The 18,012-nt window shown below is 50.7% G+C and overlaps 2 protein-coding genes and 1 gene segment (V, D, J or C); 2 read left to right on the forward strand and 1 right to left on the reverse strand.

Annotated features, from left to right (window-relative positions):
- Positions 1-1,686: 1,686 nt before the first annotated feature.
- LOC135997991 (feather keratin Cos2-3-like) lies at positions 1,687-2,447 on the forward strand. Its single transcript, XM_065651003.1, has 2 exons — positions 1,687-1,765; positions 2,125-2,447. Exons 1-2 carry the CDS (start codon positions 1,687-1,689, stop codon positions 2,445-2,447), a joined length of 402 nt encoding a protein of 133 aa, XP_065507075.1.
- An 8,818-nt stretch (positions 2,448-11,265) lies between these two features.
- Positions 11,266-12,231, reverse strand: LOC135998291 (T cell receptor alpha variable 4-like). The segment is given in 2 exon segments: positions 11,266-11,690; positions 12,180-12,231. Coding segments are annotated over 2 exon segments (477 nt in total).
- Positions 12,232-15,544: 3,313 nt separating this feature from the next.
- LOC135998184 (feather keratin Cos2-3-like) lies at positions 15,545-16,305 on the forward strand. Its single transcript, XM_065651318.1, has 2 exons — positions 15,545-15,623; positions 15,983-16,305. Exons 1-2 carry the CDS (start codon positions 15,545-15,547, stop codon positions 16,303-16,305), a joined length of 402 nt encoding a protein of 133 aa, XP_065507390.1.
- Positions 16,306-18,012: the final 1,707 nt, after the last annotated feature.

An 18,012-nucleotide genomic window follows, 5' to 3' on the forward strand; every position in this document is an offset into this window, starting at 1 on the left:
ATTCATGGATCAGGCAATCCCAACGTGGCAGCAGTACTCCAGATGAGACCTCAAATGGGACAGGGTCATATTCCTGCACCTGATGGCAATGCTTTCATTAATACAGCACAGGATGCAGTTGCTCCTTTTTGCTGCAAGGGCGCACTGCTGTCTCATGCTCCTTTGGGTCTCTCTTAAAACTTCACATCCTTCATGAGAAAGCAACGGGGTTCACCGTCAGAATCACTAGAGCCACAGCTCAGAAGCAGCTTCATGGAGAGGGGAATCAGCACTGGCTGAGCTCTCCCAGTAGAGCTACCTGTCACTGATCTCCCTGAGGTCAATAAAGGGAAGGGGGAAAGTCCACAATTGCACCTTCTACAAGTCAGATCTGAGATCCAGCTGATGGACGTTCACAAGGGGAGGCTTAGAAAATGCACCCACTGAGACACAAACCTGGTTAGAAAGAGGGACAGAGGCTGGCTTTTGGGCATTCGTTCCCCAATCCAATGTCGTGGGTTGTATTCAATCTCAGACACATTTAAGAATGCGTTGGAAGCAGATTCACTCAAGGATGGCCAGCACATGGTTGTGCAGGATTCCTCAGCCTTCCTCCTTGCCCACAAAGGAAACCTCATCCTTTTAAACTCTCTAGCACTGGGAGAGCAGCTGTGTCCTGGCCTGGAGATGCAGGGAGGGGAGACTGCCATCCATGCTGAGACACACCCACTGTTGTTACATTGAGTTAAACCAAGGATTCAAACGGGAGTGAAACCATCCTTGTTGTGGCCTGAAATAGGCAGCAGAGGAGCAAGAACTTTCAAGTGGTAGGAAAATGACATCTCAGGAGACAGGGGCTGCATTTCAGAGCCTCTTCCCTGGACAGATCTCCATCAGGGTGGTGCCATCACCACTCAGCTGCACTCAGGCTCCTTCTGACCCTGGGACCCTGCTGCTCTGTGGTGCTCATGGACAGAGTAGTGCAGAATGTCCCAGCCATGAGCAGAACATTCCTTCGTGATGTGTAAGACCCAAGCACACATGCACACACAAAGGTTTATGCTCCTTAGCATGGAATTATCCATAAATTTGTGCTCCCATATGCATCTTCACAAACCTGAGAGCTTGCAAGTACACGCAGTAAAAGAACACCCAGAGCAAACACCATGAGATATGGTGCTGGAGAAGTCCATGGACTCTGCTGAGGACCCCAGGTACTGGGCAGTGTTAGGCAAGATGGGGTCATAACCAAACAGCACAGCACACAGACCTGGGAAGGAAAAAAAATGAAGCATATTGGTGATCTGAGGAGGCCAGGAAAGATGAGGACCTGGCACATCCTCATGCATGTGAACCCATGGGCATCCAGCTGAGGAGGATTAAATTTTCCTGAGAATGGCAGTTCAAAGAGACCCAACAGAGTGTGCCAGGCTGACTTCATTTGTCTGTTCTAGACGCATCAAACTCTTCAGTTGAGTCTTCTGCCTGCATTGCTTCATTACTGCCTGAGAAATCCTTGGGCGTTTCATCCCAGAGATCATAAGAAACTCTCATTGTGGACTGGGCATGGAACAAACCGGGAAATGAAAAGGCAGCAGTGTTGGAAAGTAAAGCAAAGCCCATATCATTAGCTGTGATGGTTTGCATCCAAGATGAGCTTGTCAGAAAATTGTTACCTCTGCCATGGGTACCTCTGTTCCTGCAGCAATGAAGGGCAAGTATAAAAGGCAGCCCAAGACCTCGCTCTCTCATCCACTTCTCTTGCCTCCTTCTTCCTGGGAACCAGGTAAGTCTGAAGTTGCTTCTGATTCTCTTCCAACTTAACATCTGTCACTGATGGACATCTCTGCTCATATTGGCTATGTCCTGTCCTCGGGTTTGCATCTCTTTATCATGGGAGATGGAAGGAGTGAGAAGTTCTGCTTAGAGAGGGGCTGGGAGGTGGCAGAGGGGGCTTTCAGTTTTTTCACAAAGAGAGAGCCTCCCTGTGCTATGCGGCTCCTTGTAGGGTAGTGAAGATTGTGTGCCTCCTGGCACGTCTTCTGGCTCCCCACTCAGTAGTGGCCTTGGTTCCTTTGTGACAGGGGAACCAGGCAACTTTTTATCTGCTTTTATGCCCTGCTTTCTCCCTGCCCTCTCTCCCAGGTTCTCTCCACTCTCAAGACATGTCCTGCTATGACCAGTGCCTGCCCTGCCAGCCCTGCGGCCCAACCCCACTGGCCAACAGCTGCAATGAGCCCTGTGTCAGGCAGTGCCAGGACTCCAGAGTTGTCATTGAGCCCTCACCTGTGGTGGTGACCCTGCCCGGCCCCATCCTCAGCTCCTTCCCACAGAACACTGTTGTGGGCTCCTCCACCTCTGCTGCTGTTGGCAGAATCCTCAGCTGTGATGGGGTGCCCATCAACTCTGGCTGCTGTGACCTCTCTGGCATTTCCAGCCGCTACTTTGGCAGAAGGTACCTGCGCTGATAAAGATGCTGGGAAAGGCCCAGGGAGACACCTTGAGGAACTGAAAACATGGTGCTGGGCAAAGGATCAAGATGTTGGATGTGTTTTCAATAGAGCTGGATGGCTTTGCCTTTCTTTCCTTTTTTTTCTTTTTTTTGCTTTGTTCCCCTTGGCAACAAGGTTCCCCCAGGTCCAGCCTGGTGGGGATCAGCTCTCTTTTCTCCCTCTATGGGGCAGGCAGATGAACATCACGCATGAACTTCTTCATGAGCATGGACTGCAGACTTTCGGATTCCTGTGGGGATTCCTGCACTGTTGTCCTCCACTTGCAGTGACTTTGTTTCCCTCTTTAAATGCATTAAAGTTCTGCTGCATTCAAGCCTGGCCTCATGTGGTCCTTCGCTCTGTGGAAAATCTCCAAGCTGCCAAAGGAGAAGGGTGTTACTCTGGGGTGGAAGGGGGTGAGGGCACTGGGGAATCCTTCTCCATTGACAGAGGAATGGGAGGTTGGGACACTCTGCAGTGGCTCCTCTTTTGGGCACCATCCCTTGGAGCTGAGGAAGTCATCCCTGGCTGCTCTGCTGCCGGTGACCATCAGGCCTTGCCTTGCTGTGTCTCTGCCCACAAATGCCCAGAAAGGCAGGAGGTCCTGCGGGCTCAGCAACCCCCTGATATCTTGAGGAAGAGTTTTCCTCTTGCCATGGCCAGAGCTGTGCTGGGGCGAGAGGGGGTAGGTGTTGGGCTCTGGAAGATGATTTGCCTTGCAGAATGGCAAGAGCAGGAAAGCTTGGAACAGTCCTTGGGATGGCCCATTGCTGCTGCTGCACCTTCCTCTCCTCCATCACCCAATGTAGAGGCCATGGCCTGTGGTCATGGGCAAGCGTAGCAGGGAAAATTCACACACGCTGCTGAATGTGTCAAGGCTGAAATTGTTATTAAACATGTGGGAGGTGAGGACAACCATGACTGAAATGGTGACAGTGAGAGGGTGCATTTCTGAGGGAGATCGAATTGCTCTGACCACAGCATACAGGAGAATGTGAAGATCAGCAGACATGGGAGTACTGGTTGCACATGCCAAGACTGCTGCAAGTGGTCTGAGTTTGTGCTCAGGAGTTGGCTGACATTCTGAGGGGAAAGGTTTCTTTTACATTTAAATCTCATCCCTTTTGATCAGTGGAAATGGCTCTTGGCAGCCACTATGGTCTCATGTCCTGTTTCCTGCATGAATCACCAGTTGTCCTCCCGAAGGTGTACAAGTGGGAGGAGAGAAAACCCCATAGCACTGTCCTCCATCAGGGAATCATGCCAAATGAAGCAGATGTCAGAATGACTGAGTGCCAAAAGCTTCATAAGCACATTTCAGTTGAATATCAAATGTCTTTGCCTTAGTCATACTTTTAATAACTATCATCAGTGGCAGGACAGTTGCACTTCCTGACCCTACTGCACTTAACTTTGTAATGAGCACAAGGTACCCCAGGTCCTTTGCAATGATGATACCATCTATATTTGTCCTTGTAGAGGAGGGAGGGATGGCATTTCTCCTGACATGTGAGTGAGGCCTTGGGCCAAAGCACGGCCAGAGGGCTGCTACTGACTCTTGGTGTGATCCCTGCTTTGCCTGCCCAACAAAAATGATCTTGGAAAAGTAGGTAAAAGGGCAAAGGATCCATGTGGGTTTTAGAGTTTGAACTAAGGGCATTGTTCCCAGAGATTCTTCTTTAATAGTATATCCTGAGTTGGAAAGTACCTACAATGATCACCAAGGCAAACTTCTGTCCCTGTGTATGCAACCCCACAGTTCACACCATTTGTCTGAGGGCATTATCTAGTCTCTTCCTGAATACTGTCAGGATTGGTACCGTGACTTCCTCCCTAAGGAGCCTCTTACGGTGCTCCACTACCATCTGGGGGAAGAATCTTTTCCTAATATGCAACCTAAACCTCCCCTGGTCCATCTTCCTGCCATGCCCATGGGTCCTGTCATTGGTCACCAGAGAGAAGAACTCAGTGTCTGTCCCTCATCTTCCCCTTGTGAGGAAGCTGTAGACCACCATGAGTTCTCCCCTCAGTCTCCTCTTCTCCAGGCTGAACAAACCAAGTGACTTTAGCCACTCCTCGTACGGCTTCCCCTCCAAACCCTTCACCAACTTTGTAGCCCTTTTCTGGACACTATCCAGTAACTTTATAACCTTTTTATGCTGTGGCACCCAGAACTGCTCCCAGTGCCTCAGGTAAGGCTGCACAGCACAGAGCAGAGTGGGACAATCCCCTCCCTGCCTGGCTGGCGATGCTGTGCTGGATGCACCCAGGACACGGGTCCCTTTTAGCTGCCAGGGACACTGTTGGCTCATATTCAGCCTGCTGTTGACCAGAACCTCCAGATCCTTCTCTGCAGAGCTGATCTCCAGCATCTCGTCCCTCAGTCTGTATGTACAGTCAGGGTTACTGTGTCCCAGGTGCAAAACACTTGCTCTTGTTGAACTTCATGTGGTTGGTGATTTCTCAGTTCTCCAATTTGTCCAGATCCCTTTGCAGGGCCTCTCTGCCCTTGAGAGTGTCAACAGCTCACCTCAATTTTGTGTCACCAGCAAAGTTACTAAACAACCCCTCAAGTCCTGAATCTAAGTCATTTATAAAGACATAAAAGAGGACTGGCCCTAAGATGGATCCCTGTGGAACTCTGCTAGTGACTGGTCACCAGCCCAGCATAACCCCATTTGCTAGAACATTTTGAGCCCAGCCCATCATCCAATTGCTCACCCACTGCATTGTCTGTTTATCCATCTGTATGCTGGACACCTTGTACAGGAGGATACTGTGAGAGACAGTATCAAAGGCTTTACTGTAATTCAAAAAGATCACATTAACAGGCTTCCCTTGGTCAACTAAGTGGGTAACCTTGTAGAAAGAAATGAAGTCAGTCAAGCAGGACTTTCCCCTCAGGAACCCATGTTGGCTGTGACCAATGACTGCATTGTCATTCAGATGTTCTTCAATAACTCCCAGAATAACCTTTTCCATAATTTTGCCAGGCACATAGAATCACAGGATCATAGAATGGTTACGGTTGGAAGGGATGTCTGGAGATCACCTAGTCCAACCCTCCTGCTAAAGCAGTTTCACCTAGAACAGATCACATGGGATTGCATCCAGGCAGGTTTTGAATGTCTCCAGAGAAGGAGACTCCACAACCTCTCTGGGCAGCCAGATCCAGGGCTCTGTCACCCTCAAAGTAAAGAAGTTTCTCCTCATATTTAGATGGAACCTCCTGTGTTTCAATCTGTACCCATTGCTCCTCATCCTATCATTGGGCGCTACTGAAGAGAGTCTGGACAATCCTCTAGACACCACCCTGAGATATGTATAAGAATAAATAAGATACCCTCTCAGTCTTCTTTTCTCCAGAATGAACAGTCACAGCTCTTACAGTATTTCCTCATAAAAAAGATGCTCCAGACCCATCATCATTGTTGTGTCCCTCTGCTGGACTCTCTCTCCCTCCCCAGGGAGAACAGGGGATCGAGGGCCCATGGATGCCCCATGCTGGACCTGCTTCAATTGCACTTTTCTTTGTCTGCATGTGAGGGGTTTTATTGGCACCTCAACAGGAGAAAGATAAGGTCCAGCACCTCTTAAAAACACCTGCCATGACTGAAGATCAAGAGGGAAACAGCACGATGGAAATAGTAATAAGTGTCTCCTCAAGACAAGACAAACTCTGTTGCTGCCGGGGAGGGCAGATGTGCCTGTGGTTATTGCTAGTGGTCAAGATGAACAAATGACTACTATGTCAATGCAATGGGTCATGTGTGTGCTACTTGCACTTTGCCAAACAGTGGAGCTTCCCATGCATTGGCAAGAAGAAGATACTGCCTTGACGTAGTGTGGTATGGGAATATTGAAGACCACGTCTCCATAAATGGTATCTGGAATGGACAGAAAACATTACATCACAGGATCTTCCCCTGCAGATCCCTGGGGGCACAGGGGAAGCAGCGCTGCCAAGGCACAGCTCAGGGCCCCTTCCCACAAGCTCAGCCTTGCACAGACACATCCCCTCCCTCCCCAGGGTTCTTGCACAGCCAAGGAAGCTCCCTGCACCAAGGTGTCTTGCACAGCACAGAGGTACAAGGCACTGTCAGAAACCTCGACTTCCTCCACCTGCAGGATGCTGTATTTCCCCGTGGTGTTCAGAGATGTGCTGAAACGGTCGCTGCGCTTGAGGCCAGATCCTGCGTGATATGAGATCAGCTGGGGAGCTTGGTCTTTCCTCTGCTGGTACCAGAACAAGCCTCGAAAGTTGGAGGTCTGATATGTGCAGGTTGTGTGGAAGGTGTCTCTCTGCTTCACTGTGACGTGTCCTTCTTGCTGAGTGACAGTGATCTGCCCCATGGTGCCTGGAAGAAAGTGAAGGTCAGCAGCTCTGCAGGGGAGGGCTCTGGAAAGCAAACTAGGAATGGCTGCAAAACCCAGTTGGAGAAGGCTTCTTGCCCCTTGTCGTGCAGCAAAATCCTGATGCCTGGGGACAGTGGAGAGTAGTTCTGAGCAGGAACTCCGAGCTGGACTCAGAGGAGAGCTGTGCTGTGTCCGTGCTCCTCCTCCCGGTTCCTACTCCTCAGAGGACCAGGGAACAGCCTGTCATGCTTGACCTTCATGTGCTGGGACCAGCACCCCTCCAGCAGGTTGAGGGACCTGCAGAGGTATGACAAAAAGATTCATCCTGATTCCCGATCACTGTCATTTAAGAGGGCTCCCTGAGTCAATACACAGCTTAGTTGAATGTTGGAAAGAGGGAGCTCTGGCAGTGCTGACAAACAGGAGAAAACTGGAGATGACGGCAGACGTAGCAGCCAAAAGCAGAACGGGACACTCCATTAAAGTTGATGGGATGAGAGCTTTAAAGTCCATGTAACAGCTTTGACAGGATCTGCTAATTTTTGTTGGAAAGGGAGAAAAGTGGGAGTGCAGAGAGAGCTGAGATCTCCTATGGTGACAGCAGATGCATCAGAAAAGAGAGGAGCATAGAGAGACTGATCAAAGAGGAGAGAATCGGGAAAGAAGAGATCAGAGGTATCTCCTCCTCTCCTCTCCTCTCTTCCAACACTAAGAGAATCTTTAGAGAACTGGTGCAAAACCACAAATGTGAGGTGACATTACCTTGTGTTTTCCTGTTAATCATGAGCAGTTCTCTGCATGATCCTGATAAGGTGGGTGGTAGTTTCCTTGGGAGAAGAAGAAGGATGAATTTATAGAAAGCAAAGACTTACCCAGCAGTTGCCCCAGGAAGGCAGTGAGGACAAGATACCCAAGGTGCATGCCGAGAACAGCCTGCCTGTTTGTTGAGTGATAGAGTCAGAAAAGCACCTCCCAGCCCCGAGATACCAGAGCTGCCAGAAACCACTCTGGTGGGGGAGCAAATGTAGAAGTGGGGAAGAGAAGAGGTCTATACTTCCTGTGCGTGAAACTCTCATTCTGGGTTTCTTCCTCCTCCAGCAAGAACACATGTGGCTCACTCAGCTTTCTCAACAATTCCAAAATGAGATGCCCTGGTAACTGAGGGAACCCCATCATGGGAAGGGGCTGTTCCTGGTCTGCTCGCAGTGGAGTCATCACCTCATGTCCTCACAAATGATGTGCTGGACATAATTATGATGTCAAAGGAGGTTCCTAGAGATGCGGAGGGACTCCAGGCTGACACAGCCTTTCCCTTTCTTTCTTAAGAAAGGATTTAATAAGAAGGCAGGGGGGACTGTAGTGGCCTGGCACACGGGTCACCCCAACGATTGCACTAACCAACTCCTGCTTAGGTGCAGGTACCACCTTTTATTCTTCCTCCTCTCTATTGCCTCTCCTTGATCCTCCCCAGTCTCCTCTTTCCCCCCACCTTTGACCCTTCCCCTACACATGCCTTAAGAAGTTTTTTCTAGTCGCACAGGACCCCTCTCACACATGTGAATCCTTATGTTCTTCTTGTCATTTCCTGTCGCTTACAAAGCTCAGCTGGTCCCACTACAAAGCTACACCTGCAGTTTCCCAATGGCCCATAAATTAGAGGCCGCAGAGCTCTGGTGTCCCTTATCACTTACTGAGAGATTGCTGTCATTGTGTGCTTTGTTTATCACTTTCCCTTTGAAAAGAAAAGGGATTTGATCTGCCAGCCTTAGTGAACCAGCCGCTCTCACCTTCCACTTGCCCTTACAGTGGTCTCCACTGAAGTTCTTCAGGCAAGAAAGTTCTTTAAGAAGCTGAAAGTCTCCTGTCCCCAGAGAAAATTGAGTCTCTTGAGTCAAGGCCCTGGGGAGAAACTCCATGTTGAGTTCAGTCTTTGAAATGTCTCCCTGCAAGACTCATAGCAATGCTGTTGTGGCATTCACTTCTCAGAATGATTGAGAATCTACAAGCATAAAGGGAAAGGCAAAGCTTGGCCAAAGGAGCAGTCATTTTCAGATGTAAGGTAGGTGTAAAAAAGCACCCGGGTCACTTGAAATGTGTGGAATGAGATAATCTGTGCCCGTAGACTCCAACCTATGTATTGTTTGCCATACTAGATGTCCTGTGTTTCCTACAAGATCCTGAATCCTCTCCCATGGGTGTTTGTGTACAGCCCAACATAAGGACAGACCTGAATTTCACCTCCAGGTGGGATCCAAACCAGAGCTTTCCTATCCATCTAGGTGGCAATGGGGCTTCTCATCCCCCTTCCAGTACCTCACTGAGACACTTTTCTCCAGATGCCTCACTCTCTTTGCCTCTATGGCAGTTGCACATCCCCCTGAGATCTGGAGCCTTCGATGGGGCAGTTGATGGCTCTTTTAGCACCTTTTATGCTCCACTGTGCCTGTCCCTATGTACATACCTCGGGTGGTACCAAGGTGCTGATAGTCACATTCTCCCCTACCCTGTGGCAGGGTGATTTCACCTCCACCAGCTGGTGGGGCAGAAAGTGTGGGACACTCGGTCAATTGACAGGGTCGTTAGCAGAGGAGGTGCCCAGAGCAGCTGTGAAGCTTCTGGACCATGTTGTAATGCCCACAGCCTGATCTGACCAGACTATAAAACAGGGTTCCCGTCAAAGGCCCCCTTTGGAGTGGTCTTCTCGGAGCAGTGGGTCTGTGAACTGCAGCCCTCTCCTTAGACTGGGATGCTGTCAAAGGAGACTTCCTGGGATTGAGAGCACCTCACCTCCTCGTTTGTGTGAGTGGTTATTTACTGGATATATCCTTGAATAAGTCCTTGCCTAACCCAGGCAAGTGTGAGTCCTTGCCTAACCCGGGTGAGTGATTATTTCTTGTGGGTACCCTGGAGTCAGAGAGCTCTGGTTTTGTTTCTTGTGAGTGTGTGCATGCACACTGTGGATCCTTATTATTCTTATTTTGCTGTACCCCAATAATCTCTTCAACTGGTATCCAAACCTGTATTTTATGTTGTTGGGGTGCTAAGTAATGGTATAAACCCTGTTTCTAGAGTGTTTATTGGCTGCACTTTTCTGGCTAGAATAAAGTCTGTTTTGAAACTTGTCCACCTAAAACTGACTTCGGGATGCCTCTGTGACAGCCTCCTTCTCTTTCCCTCTGGCCCATGTCTCCTTTGGACATAGCCCCCACCCTCTCTCTTCCACAAAACCGGAGCTTTCTTTGTCACCTCAGAAGGCCTCACTGCAAACACCTGCTGTCAGGGTTTACTGAGTATAATGAGAGACATGTGCACAGAGGGGAAAAACAAACTCAGAAACACACATCCCAGAAATACAGCCAGCAGCTGTTTTCTGTTGGGCAGAGAACAACAGGGACACGGGGACTCCTCCTAGCAAAGCACTGGTGAGTCCTCAGAGCCAGAGGAGAGACATGAAGAGCAGAGCAACAGCTCAAATAGTAGAACAGAAACTCTTGTCCAGTGCCTGACTTGCTCACATGTTGAGACTTTCACTGATCCCCAGATGCAGAACTAGAATGACATTTACCTTCCCTCAGTGTTTTGGCGTTGGTTGTGGGTTTTTTTTGTTTGGTTGGTTGGTTGAGGGTTTTTTTTGTTTGTTTTATTTTTTCAAGCAGGTAAAAAACCAGGAGAAGTCATATCTCCTACCAAGCCTTCTCTTTTCCAACAGTGGTCATTGGTGCATGCTGAGGGAAGAGTAAGAGCCGGACAAGCAGCTAGGATACCTCTCCTGAATACTCACTGCTGTGTCCCACTCAGTTTCAGCAGCTCTGGGATGATCCTGTGTCTGCTGTGGCAATGGACCCTCGTGGCAAGGAAGACCAACAGCAGCCTGGGCTGCAGGGGGAGGAGAGTCAACCAGCAGGACAAGGGACCTGACCCTCTCTACTCAATACTGCTGAGGCGACCACTGAAGTGCTCACTCCACTCCTGGGCTCCCCAGTACAAGAAAGATACTGGAGTGAGACCAGACAAATGGTGCAGGGACTGGAGCGTCTTTCCTATGAGGATATACTGAGAGGGCTGGCAGTTTTCAGCCTGGGGAAGAGAGGGCTCAGGAAGGACATTGGCAATGTGTGTAAAAAGGTGACAGGAGGGAATGAAGAAGAGAGTCTTTTCAGTCAGGTGTGCTTGGGACTTGCCATCTCTGCCATGAGGAGGCTCTGTGGAGAGATCAACTACAGCTTTTTCCTCCTCCTGGGGAGCACAACCAGCCCCCAGCAAGGGAGAACTGCCCATAGGGAACTTCTCCTGTCATTCGGAAGGGTCAGGAGGAAGGATCAGTCTGTAGACTCAGTGGTCTGAGTCCATGTGGGGGTGCAGCTGGTGGTAATGACAATATCGATGCCGATGCGGGTGTTGATGCTGAAGCCGGTGCCGATCGGGCAGGGGAACCGCCTCAGGGCCGGGCGGGGTGAGGCGGCCCCTGCGGGCGGAGCGGCAGCGTCCCCTGGCGGGTCAACCAGGACTGTGCCCCCGGCCCCGCCCGCGGCGGTTCGTGTCCGGCCGCAGCCCCGGCTCCTCTCCCCGTGTCTCTCACGGCGCAGTAATACACCGCCGCGTTCCCGCGCCGGGGCCGGGCGAGCCACAGGACGCTGGACCGGCGGTCTGCCGCCACCGACAGCCGCCCCGGCGGGTCTGACAGCGCTTTGATTCCTTTGTGGCCGCTCACGAGGAGTTCGGGACCTTGGCCCGGGAGAAGACGGTACCAGAGGATGAAATCACTGATCTGTATGTTGGGATGTGAGCAGTTGATGCTGATTTCGGTGCCCTCGGCGGTCTCTGCCGACGGCTCCTGCTGCACCTGGGCTCTCCCCGTAGCCACTGCCATTGAGAAAAAGAAGAAAAAAATAATCAAAACCTCAAAGCCCTGCCTGCTAATTCCCGGAATAAATCCCTCAGAAGCAGTGACGAACTAAAAGAGAGGATGAGAAAGGTTTCTAGAAGATGTGCACACATGAGTAATGGAAGTGTCCATAATATTTGGTGGAGAGATGAATGCATGAACGATAGGTGGAAGGGTGGAATAACTGAAGAAAAGAAATGGGATAAAAGATTGATACATACAAAGTAGCAAGGGGAAAGAATGACTGCATGAGTTATAGGGAAATACACAGAGGCAAGAAAGGAAACAGGGAGAAATGGACGAAGAATAGAGCGATGAGTTGTCTAGAGGGAATGTGGGACGGAGGGGAGGTGGGTTCAGGGGCAGAAGTCCATGAAGAAGCCAGAGGGGACGACAGCTTAGAGGGACCTGCGGGGGACACCCCAGCTCAGCCTCGGCGTCCATCCAACCCCGCCAGCCCCGCGCACCCAGGAGCACGGCGGCCAGTCCCGCCAGCCCTGCGCCCCGGCACCGCCGCATCCCGCCGCTCCGCCGCCCGCGTCTCGCTGTCCCCCGCCAGCCCCGGCTTTCTGCTCCGGCCGCGCCTCCTCCTCCTCTCCTCTCGTCTCCTCTCCTCTCGTCTCCTCTCCTCTCGTCTCCTCTCCTCTCGTCTCCTCTCCTCTCCTCTCCTCCACCAGCTCCGCCCCGGGGCTGACTCCTGCGCCGGCGCTGCTCGGGGTCTCGCCCGCGCTCACAGGGCTCCGGGGCTCTGGAACGGCCACAATTTTGGCTCCTAGGAAATAGACTCTACCGTCCTCCAGCAAGGAGTCCGCACAGCGCCGACTGCAAGGCCCTGGCGCAGGAGATGGACCAGCTTCCCACACCTCTCTCCAAGCTCAGGGGCTGGAAACAGCAGCCACTGATTTCCTGTGGTTGGCAGTGAGGAGGCTGAGAGCCTCCCTTTAGCTGCCTCTGTGTAGCCCCAGCACAATGCCTGAAAGTTGTGTTGTGGCAGCAGGGGTGTGGCGACACGTGTCCATGGCCGTGCAGGTCAGTGTGAGTTAGGGGGAGGGGAAATTACGGAGTCAGAATGTAAGTTAGAAGGGACCTTCAGAGGTCATCTAGATCACTCCTCTGCTCAGAACAGACCCCATTAGATCCTGTTGCTCAAAGTCACATTCAGTCCTTTCTTTAACATCTCGCAGGATGAAAATTGCACAAAGTCTGTCTCCTGGGCACTTACATGGGCAATGTCTGTCTTCTTGTGCTCCTCCGAACAAGCAGTTATAGAAGGCAAGAAATTCTTCCTAGACATCTCTTGCACAAGATGAAGAGACTCATTTCTTTCACTGTCTCCTTGAATGTCATGTTTATCAGCTGCCTAACATGTACAGTGGCCTTTGTTCAATTTCCATATGTTGATACCCTTCCCTAACCAGGGAGCCCCAGTCTGGCAGCAGTACTCCAGATATGATCTCAAAAGGGCCAAATGGAAAGGGTTGTGCCGGCACCTGCCGGCAAAAGTTTAACACAGCTCAGGATGCAGCTGGTCCTTTTGCTGCAAGGGCACACTGCTGTCTCATAGTCAGATGGATCAGCCTTAAAACCCCACAACCTTTTCTGTGGATCTGCTTCCCAGGCAGCCAGTCCCAGCCTACATGACTGCATGAACTAGCTGGTTACTCCTCCACATGCAAAACTTTGCCCTTGCTGTTTTTGGCACCCATGAGTTTCCAGTCAGCCTGCTTCTTCAGACTGTTCAGGTCCTTTGACCAGGAGCCATGTCCAACCGTTATGGCCCATTCCCCTTGCCGGGTGTTACCCACAGACTCTCTGGGAGTTTCCCACTTCCCATGACTCATGGCATTCATTAAAACATCAAACAGTATTGGTTCTACTACTGGATCCCTACTACTACACCCCATCAATAAGTGTTGGGCAGCTGGGCTTTGCACTGTGGTCACAACCATCCGAGCTTGTTAGTCCAGGCAATTTTCTCCACACCTTATCATCCTTTCACTGCACCTGTTCATCTCATACTTGGTCATGAAAGAAGTAAGAAAGAAGCTGCCAAAGGTCTTGCTAAGTTCTAGGTGCACACATCCCCTGTCCTTCCCTTCTCCACAGTGTTTGGAACCTCTTGAAAAAGCGATGATGTTGGCTGCCCTCAGATGCACTAGAGCCTTAGCTCAGAAGCAGCTTCATGGAGAGGGGAATCAGCCCTGGCTGAGCTCTCCCAGCAGAGCTCCATGGCATTGATCTCACTGAGGTCACTAAAGGGAAGGGGGAAAGCCCTCAACTGAGCTCCAGCTGACAGGCAGTCAGGAGTGGAGGCTTCAAAAAAGTGCCCACTGGGAACAGACTTTGTTAGAAAGAGGGACAGCAGCTGGGTTTTGTGGACGTTTTCTTGAATTCCATGTCCCTTCCCTCCCATGGGCAGTTCCTGGGCACTCAAAGTGTAATGCAAGACATGATGGTCAGTGTGGGCTGCAGTCCAAAGCATCCACCTGTTCTTTGGCTTTCTCTGTGGAAGCTACACAGTCTGTCTTTCTACTCACAGCACAGCAACATCAGACTTCATGTTCCCTTCAGTCAGTAGCTGTCTGATCGAAGGCCATAATCCCTGCCTGACACAGGATCTGATCAATCTACTGCATATTGACACTGACTTGTACATGAGATGGGGCTCTATCCCATCTCAGACACATTCAACAGTGCATCGGAAGGAGATCCACTCAGGGATGACCAGCACATGGTCAACAGGATTCCTCAGCCTTCCTCCTTGCCCACAAAGCAAACCCCTCCTTTTGAGCTCTCTAGTGCTTGGGAGAGCCGCTGTTTCCTGGCCTGGAGATGCAGGGAGGGGAGACTGCCAGTCATGCTGAGACAAATCCAGTGTTGTTACACTGAATTGAACCAAGGATTCAAACTGGAGCGAAACCATCCTTGTTCTGACCTGAAATCAACAGCAGAGGATTGAGAGCTTTGGATGGGCAGGAAACGGAGGGCTCAGGAGACAGGGGCTGCATTTCTCTTCCCTGGGCAGATCTCTGGCAGGCTGGTGCAAACATCACTCAGCTGCACTCAGGCTCCCTCAGGCCCTGGGAACCTGCTGCTCTGTGGTGCTCATGGACAGAGCAGTGGAGAGCGTCTGCAATGAACCGCACATTCCCTCGTGATGATTGACAGACAAGGCCATATAGACTTAGACTCATGCACACCAGTGTGCAATTATACCCAAATTAGTGCTCCTGTGTCCATCTGCACAAACTTGGCTGCTTGCAAGCACACACAGGAAAAGAATACAAATAGCAACACCATGAACCATCGTGTTAAGAGAAGTTCATGGACTCTGCTGATGACTCCTGAGGACTGGGCAGTGTTAGGCAGGATGGTGTCAAATGCAAGCAACACAACACTCACAAAAAACATCAGGGTGAGCTGAGAAGTTAAGGAAAGATGAGACTTGTCACATCCTCATGCATGGGAGCCTAAGGGCATGCAGTCGATTATGGTTGCAACTTCTTCCTGAGACTGAACTTTCATGACTATCAAAGAACTCAGAGTGACCCAGAATGACATCATTTGCCTTCTCTTAGACCCATCCAAGCACCTGAACTGAGTCTTCTGTCTGCACTGCTGCATTCCTGCCTGAGAAATCCTGGGGCCTTTCATCTCAGGGATCAGAAGAAGCTTTCATTGGAGAATGAGCATGGCACAAACCTGGAAATGAAAAGGCAGCAGTGTTGGAAAGTAAAGCAAAGCCCATATCATTAGCTGTGATTGTTTGCATCCAAGATGAGCTTGTCAGAAAATTGTTACCTCTGCCAAGGGTACCTCTGTTCCTGCAGCAATGAAGGGCAAGTATAAAAGGCAGCCCAAGACCCCGCTCTCTCATCCACTTCTCTTGCCTCCTTCTTCCTGGGAACCAGGTAAGTCTGAAGTTGCTTCTGATTCTCTTCCAACTTAACATCTGTCACTGATGGACATCTCTGCTCATATTGGCTATGTCCTGTCCTCGGGTTTGCATCTCTTTATCATGGGAGATGGAAGGAGTGAGAAGTTCTGCTTAGAGAGGGGCTGGGAGGTGGCAGAGGGGGCTTTCAGTTTTTTCACAAAGAGAGAGCCTCCCTGTGCTATGCGGCTCCTTGTAGGGTAGTGAAGATTGTGTGCCTCCTGGCACGTCTTCTGGCTCCCCACTCAGTAGTGGCCTTGGTTCCTTTGTGACAGGGGAACCAGGCAACTTTTTATCTGCTTTTATGCCCTGCTTTCTCCCTGCCCTCTCTCCCAGGTTCTCTCCACTCTCAAGACATGTCCTGCTATGACCAGTGCCTGCCCTGCCAGCCCTGCGGCCCAACCCCACTGGCCAACAGCTGCAATGAGCCCTGTGTCAGGCAGTGCCAGGACTCCAGAGTTGTCATTGAGCCCTCACCTGTGGTGGTGACCCTGCCCGGCCCCATCCTCAGCTCCTTCCCACAGAACACTGTTGTGGGCTCCTCCACCTCTGCTGCTGTTGGCAGAATCCTCAGCTGTGATGGGGTGCCAATCAACTCTGGCTGCTGTGACCTCTCTGGCATTTCCAGCCGCTACTTTGGCAGAAGGTACCTGCGCTGATAAAGATGCTGGGAAAGGCCCAGGGAGACACCTTGAGGAACTGAAAACATGGTGCTGGGCAAAGGATCAAGATGTTGGATGTGTTTTCAATAGAGCTGGATGGCTTTGCCTTTCTTTCCTTTTTTTTCTTTTTTTTGCTTTGTTCCCCTTGGCAACAAGGTTCCCCCAGGTCCAGCCTGGTGGGGATCAGCTCTCTTTTCTCCCTCTATGGGGCAGGCAGATGAATATCACGCATGAATTTCTTCATGAGCATGGACTGCAGACTTTCGGATTCCTGTGGGGATTCCTGCACTGTTGTCCTCCACTTGCAGTGACTTTGTTTCCCTCTTTAAATGCATTAAAGTTCTGCTGCATTCAAGCCTGGCCTCATGTGGTCCTTCGCTCTGTGGAAAATCTCCAAGCTGCCAAAGGAGAAGGGTGTTACTCTGGGGTGGAAGGGGGTGAGGGCACTGGGGAATCCTTCTCCATTGACAGAGGAATGGGAGGTTGGGACACTCTGCAGTGGCTCCTCTTTTGGGCACCATCCCTTGGAGCTGAGGAAGTCATCCCTGGCTGCTCTGCTGCCAGTGACCATCAGGCCTTGCCTTGCTGTGTCTCTGCCCACAAATGCCCAGAAAGGCAGGAGGTCCTGAGGGCTCAGCAGCCCCCTGACATCTTGAGGAAGCGTTTTCCTCTTGCCATGGCCAGAGCTGTGCTGGGGCGAGATGGGGTAGGTGTTGGGCTCTGGAAGATGATTTGCCTTGCAGAATGGCAAGAGCAGGAAAGCTTGGAACAGTCCTTGGGATGGCCCATTGCTGCTGCTGCACCTTCCTCTCCACCCATCACACATGGCCAGCGGGCATGGGCAGGAGTCACCCACGCTGCTGAAGGTATGGAGGATGTGGGAGCTGATGGCATCCAGCACAGAAATGTGGACAGTGAAATGGTGCATTTCTGAGGGAGATCAAATTGCTCTGACACAGAGCATGCAGGAGAATGTGAAGATTAGCAGACATGAGGATTGTGGGGGCACATGGCAAGAGAGCTGCAGGTGGGCTCAGAGCTCTTGGCTGTTTCATTTGTCCCTCCAGAGGTTTTGTGCTCAGGAACTGGCTGCCATTCTGGGTGGAGAGGGTGCTTTTACATGTAAATCTCAGCCTCTTTGTTTGGTGGAAATGTCTCTTGGCAGCCACTACAGTCTCGTATATTTTTTTTCCACTGTACAGGTGGAAAGATGGAAATCTGTACACTCCTGTCCTTCATGCAAAGGGAATTTTGGCTCATGAAGCATATCTCAGAATGACTGAAAGCCAAAAGCTTCACAAGGGCATTTAACTTGCACGTCTGAAATCTTTTCTCCCTAGTAGTGCTCTTAATATCTGTCTTTCAAAACAGAATAGTTGCACTTCGTAACCTTATTGCACTAAACCTTGCAACAACTCCAAGGTATCTCAGGTCCTTCACAATGATGATACCATCTGTAATTGTCCTTGATGAAGAGGGAGGAATGACATTTTTCCTGACAGACGAGTAAGCCCTTCTGCCAAAGCACTGCTAGAGTGCTGCTACTGGCTCTTAGCATGACTCCCAGTTTGGCCGCTCAACTGAGGATATCTTGGATTGGTAGGAAAGGGACAGAGGATCCATGCAGGTTTAACACTTCAAACTGCAGGCATTGTTGCCTAAGGCTGTCTGGTTTTTAATGGTGATTTAAATCATGCTGTGGCT

The sequence above is a fragment of the Caloenas nicobarica genome, chromosome 24 (genome assembly GCF_036013445.1).
Source record: "Caloenas nicobarica isolate bCalNic1 chromosome 24, bCalNic1.hap1, whole genome shotgun sequence".
Classification (NCBI taxonomy): Eukaryota; Metazoa; Chordata; class Aves; order Columbiformes; family Columbidae; genus Caloenas; species Caloenas nicobarica.

Bases quoted from the DNA above. Each gene is read 5' to 3' on its own strand.
- LOC135997991 (XM_065651003.1), top strand. From the start codon at position 1,687: ATGAAGGGCAAGTATAAAAGGCAGCCCAAGACCTCGCTCTCTCATCCA. The intron at 1,766-2,124 runs GTAAGTCTGAAG...CCTCTCTCCCAG, and splicing joins TCCTTCTTCCTGGGAACCAG to GTTCTCTCCACTCTCAAGAC.
- LOC135998184 (XM_065651318.1), top strand. From the start codon at position 15,545: ATGAAGGGCAAGTATAAAAGGCAGCCCAAGACCCCGCTCTCTCATCCA. The intron at 15,624-15,982 runs GTAAGTCTGAAG...CCTCTCTCCCAG, and splicing joins TCCTTCTTCCTGGGAACCAG to GTTCTCTCCACTCTCAAGAC.